The 13,850-nt window shown below is 41.5% G+C and overlaps 1 protein-coding gene across 2 annotated transcripts in view; it reads left to right on the top strand.

Annotated features, from left to right (window-relative positions):
- The first annotated feature begins 422 nt into the window (after positions 1-422).
- The window catches only part of LSAMP (limbic system associated membrane protein), a 674,438-nt gene continuing 661,010 nt past the window's right edge, over positions 423-13,850 (top strand). For both annotated transcript variants that reach the window (XM_066599344.1, XM_066599343.1), the window contains exon 1: positions 423-577. In XM_066599344.1, the coding sequence (XP_066455441.1) occupies positions 423-577 (155 nt within the window). The remainder of the gene's footprint in view (positions 578-13,850) is intronic.

The following is a 13,850-nucleotide window of genomic DNA, read 5'->3' as shown; positions in this document are numbered from 1 at the left end:
AGTGAAGGAACCTTGTGTACACAATCTCCGTTCCAGCAGCAGCAGCCGCACATTCCCTCCGCTCTGCTCCTTGGAACTCCGGGGTTGTTCTGCCGGATTTACACCTTCGGATGATCCTTTACTTAGAAGGAATAAATAAAACGATTCCAAAAATAGCAAAAACTGCAGAATCCAACCCCCCGTCTCCCCTCTCCTTGTAGTAGGAACTCATGAAATTCACACTTTGGGAAACTGCGTGAAGATCTTGATCTCTTCAGATCCTTGGAATTTGACCGTAGGATTAAAAAAGACTGATTTTTTTTTTCATGGTTTCATTTTTTTGGGGGTAGAATTTTTTTGGAAGCAAGTTCTTTCTTGATATATTTTTTGAAGTGTTTCTAGAAATTTTTTTTGGCTCTTTTTGCATTGTGATTGTGGTGACCATGGTTTGGAGGTTGCAAGCAGACAGGAACCAGTTGCCTCTCCTGCTTTTAAGACTCCTTTGCCTTCTCCCAACAGGACTGCCTGTCCGCAGCGTGGATTTTAACCGAAGCACAGATAACATCACTGTCCGGCAAGGGGATACAGCTTTACTCAGGTAGGGGGCGCTCTGCCTGTTTATTCTTCTCTTTATTTTGACATGCTGGATGCTACTTGAGTCTTGGAAGATGCTGCTGGACTATATGGGAATGAATGAGTGGTGCATAGAGGTGTCCACCACAATGGTCTTCTTCGAGCTCCTCGGGGCCCATTAACATGTCATGAGAGTTCCTTCATTGCTCATAGTTTCCCTCTCACCAAGGACGTGCAATGGTTGTGCTATCTATAGAAGCCTCACTCTTGATAGCAGTATTTTCCAAAAGTCTACCTTGCCTTTACTGATGCTCAGTTGACTCATCTCATCATGTGAGGATGATCGAAGGTTCATCACGTGTTCATTGCAACCTACATCCATCCTTCACACAGTGTAGCCATCCTGCAAGGGTTAAGCCCGAAGAGCGGAGGACTTATTATGGTACAGTAGATCCATGTCTGTTGAGAGGTAGGCATAGAGATTGGCTTAGCAAGAGGAGCTGGCATGGTACCTATATCTAGTGCGACACTACATGGCTTCCCAGGCATGGAGAGGGTTAAGTCTTCGGTGTTGTTCCTAAGGATGCAGGGATTTGCTGACACTATTAAACACACCTCGTAGCTGTTAGCGTACGTGTTAAGGAACCTATAGACTTGGCGTGAAGGCAGATTTTCACCCTCATCCTAGGGAATGGCCCATGCCATGACACAGGACTATCTGCAGAACCATATATAAAGGAGGTGCAAACCTGCCCCATAGACTTTGTGGTGGCTGCAGTGACACTAACATATACACTGGACAATGCTAGGAAGCACTGCAGCATTCTGCGTGTAGGTACACTGGCAGCCAAGTCTATTAACTCTATAGCTGCTGGCACAATGCAATTAGCGTCTTCTTCTTCTCGTCGACCAATGTTCCTCGGGTTTGGTCCTCAGAGGCTGCTAAGTGCATCATGTTAAGACAGCTGGGTTAATTAGTGCTCTACGTTAACTTCTGCATGTAAAATCCAGGATATGAAATAGGCTTCGTTAATGGTCCTGGGGGGGGGGGGGGGTAGGTCTCGGATGGTGAACAATGAGTTAACTCTTTAAGGACCATGTTGGTTATGAAGGTTGAGGTCTTCAAAGCCTTCTGACCTTGCACATCTACAGTACAGCCTTAACACATAGAACTATACTCTACGGAGGTGTGAAGCGCTGGAACCTGACAGAGAAGTGTGAATACCATGGTGTTGAAGGTGGTAGAGTCTTTAGGTTGACAACTCATGGTCAATATACTGAGTAAAGCTGAATACTAACCAGGTTAAACCTAAAACTTGCATATCATTTTTGTCATGATGTGTTCAACCAACCCTAGTGTCCATGTGATGACTGAGCTCATGTTAACACCCATGACTAATATTTTGTGATGTCCCATCTATGGCTACATGTCCACCTATACTCCTCTATATGGAAGCATATATTATGTTGGTATCACTAATGATTTGGTGTTCTCGGTCATACGTTGTCCTATAGCTATAGATGGCTGCTCATCCAGAATACTTATACTCCTTCTGGTTGAACCCAACACTCCATGTCTTATAACAGCCGGATACTATACTGTAGTGCGTAATGGGTCGTTGATGCAAATCTGTGTAGACAGATGTTGCATGATTATCATCTTCACGTACCATGTCCATCTAGCATGTTGCACTTGGACTTCCTAGTCATGTTCATCAACAGGTCATGTGTCAAAGTCAATGCATTAAATTCATTGCATTTGTTGAACTTCTCAAGCTGGAAGAGCTGTCCTCGGGTCAGGTGCTTAAAGAGGTTGTCAACTTTATAGCGAAATCTTTCACAAACACACATGAGGAATACAATTAATAAAGAATACGTTCCCCATAGAAGTGAATATTAATAGGGTCCTTCTAAGATCTTAAGACAGGTCTATTTTTTATCATTTCATTAGACTTCACAATTCAAGTATGGAGTCAAGAGTCATCTAATGTAACTTTTATGGGTTAATCCAGGTCTCCCACTTATATCAATATATTTAGGGGTTATACATTATCATAGGGTTTCCCAACCTGTGGATCTCCAACTGTTCCAAAACTACAACCCCTGGCAAGATGGGAGTTTTGCAATGGCTAATAAAACCTATACAGTAATCTATAGTCCAATTTTCCATTTTTGACCATAGTCTCATGTTTGGCCCTTAGTATTGTGACCCCAATTATCTTGAGGGTATCTTACAATAGTTGATATTTGAACATATTGTGGGTCTATTTACTAAGACAAGTGTTTTACATGCCAGTCTAAGTAAACATTGCACCCAGCTATGAGCAACAAATGCATCAAAGCGACCCTCCGATCCTGGAGAAACAAAGATGGCCGCACCGTTTCTCTAACCACCTGATGCATAGTATGCTTTGGTAGTCTAAGACGCTACATTCTGCTTGTACTAGCCAGTGATGCTCATATGGGCAGTCCTGGTTAATCATAGTAGGTGTAATGTCTTATATTATTGTGAAGTATGCAACAGGTAGTCAGAGAAGCTGGTGCGGCCATCTTTGTCCAGGCCCAGAGGGTCAATTTAAGAGGCACAAGCCTCTTGGTGGCACTTCTGTGCCCCAGATGAGAACCTAGGCCAGCTTCAAGCTGGAGTAAGTTTCTGCTATAATCTATGCCGGTTTCTGGCGTAGATAATAGTGCATGTAACATGGACCTGTGCAATGTTCCGCCCCAAAAGCGTCAGGGCTTGGCATAAATGCTCAAGAACCCAAAGGTTTGGTGCATATGCCAAGACTGCAACTTATGGACTTTGGAATTCTGGTATCCAGGGCTTAATCAATAGGCCCCATTATCTTAAACTATGAATGCTCTTTGGCTGTATGCATAATGAACCTGATGCTTTACGTTTTCCATATGGCGGATTTTTTTCACGGAAACCCGAGGCTGAGCCTTTGATTTCTGCTGTGGATTTACAGTCAGCACTGCCAAGGATTCGCCCATGAATTGGCCCCATTTAGACCATGTTCACAAGCAGAATCTGCATCACAGCCTGTGATGCATCATCTGCATTGGGTAGCTGCATGAGGATTAGCCTATTTGAAGGAAGCTGATCTCCATACAGATCCCAGCAGTGCAAGCTGAAAATCCGCAGCAGAAATCCGAGACTCAGGGGACTAATCCATGTGCGGTGACCTAATGCCGATTGCGCTTGGTTCCCACCATTTTTTCTTTCCACAACATACATCATATGACATGGATTCCCATTTCAATGAACGGTACCATACGTGGGCGCCATACGCATTTCAATACAGAATCTACGCCAGAAGCCTTGCAACATTTCCACCATGTGAACGACCACGATTCACTGTCTATATATCAACATTCAAAGAGAAACCTCGTTGATCAAACGCTATAGATTCTTACAAGCAGGGATTCGCCACAGAGCAGAGGCTCCCGGCTCACTAACAAGTCTACACCAAGGGTATTCTCAATTCTATACGTAGAAACAAACTTTTAGTTCACGGATGACTTCAAAGGATGAAAGTGAATATTCATAATTAAGGTTCGGTGTTCATTGCAATTGCTGCTGTAAAATGGTGAATACAGGAAGAATACACTACTGATAAAAGGAATTAATCTTCGGGTTAGTCCAAAAAGTTCCAAACATTTTAAGGGAAATGGGCAATTGTAATTATATTGTGTACAGGACATACAAATTAGCCAAAGTAACCAATAATCCCCTACAAATTTCCCCTTGTGCTTCCAAAGGACTATGGTTGTAGGCACAAATCCTTACCACAAATCACTATTATAAAACTAGTTCTGCAAACATCTAAAAGTGATGTGCATGAGTCCCATAAATACAGTCCAAGCCGGAGACAAAACCTCAATGAGTACCACCCAGAGCAGAATCGGAATTTCAGTGGAAGGTATATAGTATTCCCACCTAGTGTAGTCCATAAAATATATTATACAATTTAAATGGCAAACAAGTTATACTGACATCTAGTGATCACTAGTAGAGCTGCAGATATTTGTAAATTACTATATTGTTTCACTTGGATACTTGGGCCCACCAGTGGATAATTTAAAGACTACCCTCAATTTATACAGAAGGCATATTCACTTTCTTTACAGTCTTCGTTCTTATCATTGCACACATGATATATTACCAATAAGGTCTAATAGGTTATTACTGAATCATTTCATAAGAAATATCGTAGAACCTAGGGGTAACTGATTGGCTTCAAAGTCACCAAGTACGGTTGTCTTCTACTAACAGTCCTTTGGGGCTCATTAGTGTCTCAGATCTTGGTCCCGGCAGAAGATCCTCTGCTACACTGCTGGGCCTGTCTGTCTCTAGGTTGTACCATGGTTGCAAGGTTGGGAGTAGTGTTGAGCAAATCTAAACAGTTAAGCTCTGTTTCGGGTCCAACCTTGCTAAAAGTTCAATTCTACATGAACCTCAGGTAGTTTTGTTATTCTTCCACTTTTAGGGGTATTGAGGACATTCAGGTTTGATTCAAACTAATCTGAACCAAACTTTTTTGCCCAAATTTGATGAACCAACTGAACCAAACCGGGATTCTCCCATGCTGGGCCAGTCTGATCCTAGCTTCCCTGACAGTTACAAGGCTGGCTGTAAGCTGGAAGTAAACCACCATAGTGGCCAAAAATTATGTGGCTCAGATTCTGTGTCAGATTCTGGTCCCATCATTGGATCCTCTGCTTCTCTATTGGCTAATCCACCTCTGGGTTCCCTCATGAGTTTAAGGTTGGGACTAAATCACCATAGCAGCCATATACGTCTCTAGCCATTATGTGACAATCCATTGCTCCCCTACATCTCTCCATCTATTTATTCTGATGCCTGGAGCTCATCTGTACGTTGTCCTTAAGTCTTTTGCTACTCTGTTGGGCCTGTCTGATTCTGTTTTTCCCCATGGTTGCAAGGTTGGAAATAAATCATCAAAGTTGGCAAAATCTACTCTAGCCCAGGTCTTGTGCCAGATCTTGGTCCTACCGGTGGATCCTCTGTTACTCTGGTGGACCAATCCAACTCTGGGTTCCCTTATGGTTACAAGATAGGGAATAAAACACCATAGCAGCCATTACTTGGCATCCATTCGCCCCGTATATCTCTCCATCTATTTATTCTGGTTTCTGGAGCTCATCTTCCCACTTTTCTCTTACTAAATTTTCACCTCCAGCCTCTGAATGAAAGATTTATTTTCTCTCTTAGGACAATAACACAATCACTGACTGCAAAAAAAACCTGTTTATTTTTAGATGTTGTATTTTTTGATTTCCCCATCGAAGATAGATTATCACCAGGTAATATAACCTCGCGACCCGCCATTTCAATTTATGGATAATTTAGCACTTTCATGAAAAAGAAATGATGGATCAATACCAACTGTATATTTAATGCCTGGCCGATATACTTTGAAACTATTCCACCATTTGGGAGCTGAACCGTGATGCAGATAAATGAATTGGATTACAATCTTCTCTGGGACGTGGGAATTCTTTACCCACAGAGACAATTAAGGTGAAATACATAATACCACAGATGCCATGACAACTATTTGCTTATCTCAACAAAAATGTAAACTTTCGAGACTGTTTAACCTTTACTCAGCTGTCTCAAGAACTAACATTGTATCTTATAGCCTTGGGAAGAATGTGTTCAAAAAGTTGCATCGCCCTATAGATACATCAAAATATAGATTTACACTGATGCTTGGGCTGTTACTGTGATGGAGAGCGTGCTAACGGCATCTAGATTTGTAGCCTCTTATCTTTTATAATAGCAGGTTATGTCTAGGAGAGAACATCTGAAAGTGTAAGAGACAAAAGTGATGGATTTATGATGAATTCTTCATCAAATGTAACTTCCCAGCGCTGGCTGTAGCGCAGATTCAGAATCGTAGATAAATCAGAGTTATTTCTGGGATGGAAGACTAATCATCATTTCATTGCTAAGTCAATGACTTCTTACATAGTTGTCATATGTATATAATAGGTTTACAGAAGTTTTATAACTTTGAACCCAACTTTTTAGGTGGAAGGTAGGTTGGAGTTGAGCCATTGCTTAGGTTCAGTTACTGATTTTCCTTTATCTATGGTGTGTCCTATCTCAGATTCCTACCAGGTGTTTGGAAGATTTCCATGCCCTGACATTATAAATCAAGAAAGTCAGAAACTCAATTTAGAGTTGGAGTTAACATATGCTCTGTAATTTGGGGGGTTAGGTTGGTTCGCAGAAGACTGGACCAGTGGTGAGAACCTCAAAAGGTACTTGCAATTCTTTTAGGGAAATTTTCTTTAATGAGGATGTCTAGTTTAGAAAACCCATTTCCATGTACCCTATCAGTGGTGTTGAGAGGACTAAAACAGTTGAACCCTGTTTCGGGTCTTTCCTAAAAGCTCAGTTCGGCACAAACCTGAACTTCGGGCGCTTCATCTTGGTCAAACCCAGTAAAATGGCCTCTTCTTTCTCCTTCTTCTTCCACTTCCTTATTCTGCTTCCTTCTTCCACTTTCCTCTTCCTCTTCTTCTTCTTCTTTGTCTTAAAAAACAGATCAAGAGACACTATTAAGTGACCTAAGAGCATTATACAGGGTTTTTATGGCTCTTCGATAGCATTATACGTCAGTTTTAAGACGTTTGATGACGTACTAGTTTGGTTTGAATTGATTTGGACCGAACAGAGAATTTTGCCAAAATTCGGCTAACCAGCCGAACAAAACTTTTGAAAAGTTCAGGAAATTCTGTGTTAATAGAGGGAGGTCCCGAGTTCAGGATCCTCATCTTTTGGGAAAAATGGCGAGCAGTTATAAAGAGCATCACTAACTTCGGAAGACCTTTCCTAGATTACACAATCTACTGATGTGAATAGACAGTGTGTAGTGTTTTATTTCCCCTGTGGGGGCACTGTAGGGAAATTGAATACTGACTGCCAGGCTTTCCCACAGATTACATCTGATCACTAGGGATTCCAGCAGTGGAACACTCTGTCATCAGTCTATTGTCAAAGAACATTTCTGACAAGTACTGTACTGACTGTCCAAAGTGGATAACCTTTAAAGGAACTAGAGATCTGTAGTAGCAGTAAATGCCCAACACCCAAGCTTTACCAAGTGCTCAGCGTCTCTGGGCAAGGCATCCCTATGAACAGAGATCTGAATTACAGAAATCATTGTTAGATTTTTATTTCATTTTGGACAGTTTTGATCTCTTTTCTCATCTAATTCTGATATTTTCTCTAAAATGCATCAAAAAAAGTCAAAAATGTACTTTTTAGTGCTAAAAAATAGTAAACAAATCTAGAAGTGAAACTGAGAAGAGCATTAAACACTCCTTGAATGCAAACACCATCCTTGATCCTAATCGTAGCTTAGTGAAAGGATTCAGTGGCCACAGGCTTCATTCCAAGTGAGCAAATGAGTTTACTTCACAAAGGTACAAAACAACTCTCCAAATGGGCGGAAAATGCTGCAACTTGTGTGATTTTGTACTCAATTTTTCACAATAGTGTTGGGATTTAATGTTAGTTTTGTAAACTCTATATTATATAGAAAAAATAAGGAGTTAATTTAGGTTCCAAACTGGGACCGTGCATCAAGACAAGACATAAGACTTAGCACAGTTTTTAATCTTTTGCTACTTAATTAAAAACGTCTTACCTCTTTCTCATACTGTATATTGATTATTGTATGTGCTGACTGTGTCAGCGGTCACTAATGTTATCAGTAGGGCGTGGCTTGACCACCTCCGCCTTTCAGGAATATACAGTACTCTATAGGTGGACAGAGACATGGCTGCCATAAATCAAAAAACTAACTAGAGAGAAGGGGCTCTTATTTGAAACATAAAAATGTTTTCTTCCTTCTTTACTCTCTCTCCTTTCCTTATTGCTCCTCCTCTTTTTTATCATCCTTTCATGTCTTCCTTCTTTCCTTCCTTCCTTGCTCCTTTTTCTCTTTTTTCTTCCCTTTTTCGCTTTTTAATCATGTCTTTCTTATTTTCTTCTTGCCTGTCTTCCTTCTTCCCTACCTCCCGTCTGATATTGCTCCCTCCCCATACTTTTTCCTCTTTCTTCTTCCCTTTCTCACTCTCTTACTTATCATCCCTTCCTTCTTCTCTTCCTTCATCCTTTCCTTTTTATATTGATCCCTCCCCCATACTTTTTTTCCTCCCTGCTTTTATCATCCCTTCCTTCTCTCTCTCTCTTTCTCTTTCCTTCCTTCCTTTTTTCCCTCTTTTCTGTTTTTCTTTCCTCCCTTTCACTCTCTTTCCTTCCTTCCCTCTTTTCTCTTTTATTTCCTCCCTTTCACCCTCCTTTGTTTGTTCATTCCTTCTTTCTTTTCATCCCTCCTTTTCTTTCCTCTCTTTCTTCTTCCTTCCTTTTATTTTTCTTTCATCCCCTCCTCCTTCCTTCCTTCTTTTATTTTTCTTTCCTCCCTTTTCCTTCCTTCCTTGCTTTTCTCTTTTCTTCCTCCCTTCCTTGCTTTTCCATTTTCTTCCTTCCTTCCTTCCTTCCTTCCTTCCTTCCTTCCTTTCTTCCTTCCTTCCTTCCTTTCTTCCTTCCTTCCTTCCTTCCTTCCCTCCCTCCTTCCTTACTTCCTTCCCTCCCTCCCTCCCTCCCTCCCTCCCTCCCTCCCTCCTTCCTTCCTTCCTACCTCCCTTCCTTTTTTCCTTCTTTTCTTTCCTCCCTTCCACTCTCCTTCCTTCCTTAACTCCTCACCTATCTAAGTTTATGACACCCCAGTCAATATACTATGAGAGTCTTTTTTTCTGTTTGGCAATTAGCCGGTGACTCTGCTACAATTTCCTCTCCCCCCTGGGAGTCCTGAGTTGCCCTGCGGCAGGAGCCCCCATGCTCTGGGGGTGACGGAGCATTGTTTTCTATATGGGGGCAGTATAATTGTATATGTGCTCTCTGGCAGTTGTGTAATTATACATTGTACTTGTGTATCTCTCTTTGACTTCCTTTGGCTTTGTACTGGATTATTAACATTGCCGTGAACCTGTGTGCTGGATGTCCGGATCAAAGTCTGTCAGGATATAAAGATGATTCTTTGGCAGTTCCTGGAAAGGATTTGTCATGTCTCAGAGACCTGTTATTAACCATGAGAACGGATTGCACAAACCCCTCGGCTGTCAATCACGCAGCGAGCAGCACTAAACTCTTGGCTCTCTGTTGACTCAGTAAAATCTGTTAAACTCTCCAATTGTTTCTCTCAGATAGTTAATGCATTCCATGCGGGAAAGCCATTTGTCAGAGACATGATAGGCTTAGATACACCGACACAGCCAACAGTGTAATACAGGATAGGCTTAGATACACCAGCACAGCTACAGGATACTACAGGATAGGCTTAGATACACAGGCACAGCCAACAGTATAATACAGGATAGGCTTAGATACACCAGCAAAGCTACAGGATACTAGAGGATAGGCTTAGATACACCAGCACAGCTGCAGAATACTACAGAATAGGCTTAGATACACCAGCACAGCTGCAGGATACTAGAGGATAGGCTTAGATACACCGACACAGCCAACAGTGTAATACAGAATAGGCTTAGATACACCAGCACAGCTACAGGATACTAGAGGATAGGCTTAGATACACCAGCACAGCTGCAGGATACTAGAGGATAGGCTTAGATACACCGACACAGCCAACAGTGTAATACAGGATAGGCTTAGATACACCAGCACAGCTACAGGATACTAGAGGATAGGCTTAGATACACCGACACAGCCAACAGTATAATACAGGATAGGCTTAGATACACCAGCACAGCTACAGGGTACTAGAGGATAGGCTTAGATACGCCGACACAGCCAACAGTGTAATACAGGATAGGCTTAGATACACCAGCACAGCTACAGGATACTACAGGATAGGCTTAGATACATCGACACAGCCAACAGTATAATACATGGTAGGCTTAGATACACCAGCAAAGCTACAGGATACTAGAGGATAGGCTTAGATACATCGACACAGCCAACAGTATAATACATGATAGGCTTAGATACACCAGCAAAACTACAGGATACTAGAGGATAGGCTTAGATACACCAGCACAGCTGCAGAATACTACAGGATAGGCTTAGATACATCGACACAGCCAACAGTATAATACATGATAGGCTTAGATACACCAGCAAAGCTACAGGATACTAGAGGATAGGCTTAGATACACCAGCACAGCTGCAGAATACTACAGGATAGGCTTAGATACACCAGCACAGCTGCAGGATACTAGAGGATAGGCTTAGATACATCGACACAGCCAACAGTATAATACATGGTAGGCTTAGATACACCAGCAAAGCTACAGGATACTAGAGGATAGGCTTAGATACATCGACACAGCCAACAGTATAATACATGATAGGCTTAGATACACCAGCAAAACTACAGGATACTAGAGGATAGGCTTAGATACACCAGCACAGCTGCAGAATACTACAGGATAGGCTTAGATACATCGACACAGCCAACAGTATAATACATGATAGGCTTAGATACACCAGCAAAACTACAGGATACTAGAGGATAGGCTTAGATACACCAGCACAGCTGCAGAATACTACAGGATAGGCTTAGATACACCAACACAGCCAACAGTATACTACAGGATAGGCTTAGATACACCAGCACAGCTGCAGGATACTAGAGGATAGGCTTAGATACACCAGCACAGCTACAGGATAGGCTTTGATACACCAGCACAGCTACAGGATACTACAGGATAGGCTTAGATACACCAATACAGCCGACAGTATAATAGAGGATAGGCTTTGATACACCAGCACAGCTACAGGATACTACAGGATAGGCTTAGGTATACCGGCACAGCCAACAGAATACTACAGGATAGGCTTAGATACACAGGCACAGCTACAGGATACTAGAGGATAGGCTTAGATACACAGGCACAGCCAACAGTATAATACAGGATAGGCTTAGATATACTGGCACAGCCAACAGAATACTACAGGATAGGCTTAGATACACAGGCACAGCCAACAGTATAATACAGGATAGGCTTAGATACACCAGCACAGCTACAGGATACTAGAGGATAGGCTTAGATACACCGACACAGCCAACAGTATACTACATGATAGGCTTAGATACACAGGCACAGCCAACAGTATACTACTGGATAGGCTTAGATACATCAGCACAGCAAACTGTATACTACAGGATAGGCTTAGATACATTGGTACAGCCGACAATATACTACATGATAGGCTTAGATACACTTGAAAATCAAATAGTATACTATAGGATAGGCCTATACACACAGACAGAGCCAACAGTATACTACAAGATAGGCTTAGATACACAGGCACAGCCAACAGTATACTACAAGATAGGCTTAGATGCACAGGCACAGCCAACAGTATACTACATGATAGGCTTAGATACACCGACACAGCAAACAGTATACTACAGGACAGGCTTAGATACATCAGCACAGCTAACAGTATACTACATGATAGGCTTAGATATACCAAACAGCCAATGGTATACTACATGATAGGCTTAGGTACACTGACACAGCAAACAGTATACAACAAGATAGGCTTAGATACACCGACACAACAGACAATATGCTACATGGTAGGCTTAGATACACAGCACAGAGTATCACGCAAGGTAGCCTTAAATACAGCATCTCAGCAGACAGTATCACATATGATAAGTTTAAATACACCATCTCAGTAGATATTATCTCACATGATAGGATTACATATACTCAGTAAATAGATTATAAACTTAGATACAAAATATATAGCTGAGATGAGAGTATCACACATATGATAAGTTTAGATACACCATCTCATATATGGATCATATATACAGTGCAAGTGACACTATCACACATGATAGACTTACATACATGGTCTCAACAGACAGTATCCCATATGATTGGCTTAGATACAACTTTTCTGTAGGATTGACTCACAAGACAGTATTACAAATGATATGCTTAGATATACCGATTAAGCAGACAATATCACATATGAAAGGCGTAGATGCACCAGCTCAGCATTATAGTCTCATACATTGCAGGATTGCATACATCATCTCCGCAGCTCACAGTCCATAGAAATACATTCCAGGGCTCCTTAAAACGGACATATTTGCGCAGAATATGCTGGGAACAGAAGCCATTGATGTCAATAAAAAAAAAAAATTGGGGACCTCCTCAGTTTTCCTGAATACTTGCGCACCAAGGGTTCCCATAGAAGTCTATGGAAGGTGCGCAAATACGTATGCAGTATACACTTATCTGAAGCCGCCCTTAGGCTCCTTTTACACGGAGCGATTAGTTATTCGCACGAACAAGCTATGGCAGAGTTCGGTCATTCGCTCGTGCCACCTGTTTATACATCTTTTTTTTGCATTCGCTGTACCAGTCAATGTGAACGACTTAAAGATCGCTGTTATCAGGCAACATCATGCGAACGAATGATTATTCTTATACTTGCATGAAATAAACGACAAATGAGAAGCCAACAAATTCTCAGAATAATTAGCATTCCAATCCGCCCGATCAAACGACTCTTTAAACGCTAATCGTTCCTTGTTAAAGGGCCCTAAGAATGAGTTTGGACGTTTTTTTCCCCCAAGAGGCAAGAATCTACACAGATAACCATTTGGATTCTCTTCATATGAGGCTCCAATGTAACACTTTTAATTCTTGTTGCGTCGTGTCATTTTTGTTATTTAATTATTCTTAATTATTTTGAGCGTCTTTTTTTATATGTTTCCCTCGGGGACCGGCGGCACGGGGCACTAAATAATGTAAATTTGTACATATTGCAGCGCAAGGCAGAATATATGAGCACATTGTAAATAAATAATATGAGTAATAACAAATGTAATATAATTCCGCGAATTTATCCTCCCCGCTCGCTGCCGCAGATAATGCTTCTACTGACAATAAGTCGTTTTGCTTAGCTCATAAAATAGGTCAGCAACAGGTAGAGGCAATCTATCATTCCTAGGTATGGGGCCACATGGTGCTGGAATAACACGTCTTGTGGATTCTGTATCTTTTTAGGAAAGAATTCAATTCAGCACTGTGCCAGGCAGCTGCCGTAAAGAACAAATGACTGCGCTAATAATAATTGCTTCCTCCACTCCATACATTATCCTCAATATTGAGTTGTGGTCATTCTCCAGTTTGCCCACCTGAGACAAAAGGTGAGAAAAGCAACTTAAAAGGGTTTTTCCCACAACTTAAAATTGCTTCACAACTCTTTATGC

This window comes from Eleutherodactylus coqui, chromosome 4, assembly GCF_035609145.1.
Source record: "Eleutherodactylus coqui strain aEleCoq1 chromosome 4, aEleCoq1.hap1, whole genome shotgun sequence".
NCBI classification, from domain to species: Eukaryota; Metazoa; Chordata; class Amphibia; order Anura; family Eleutherodactylidae; genus Eleutherodactylus; species Eleutherodactylus coqui.
The sequence above is the reverse complement of the archived record's forward strand: the minus strand, read 5'-3'. Positions and strand labels throughout refer to the sequence as shown.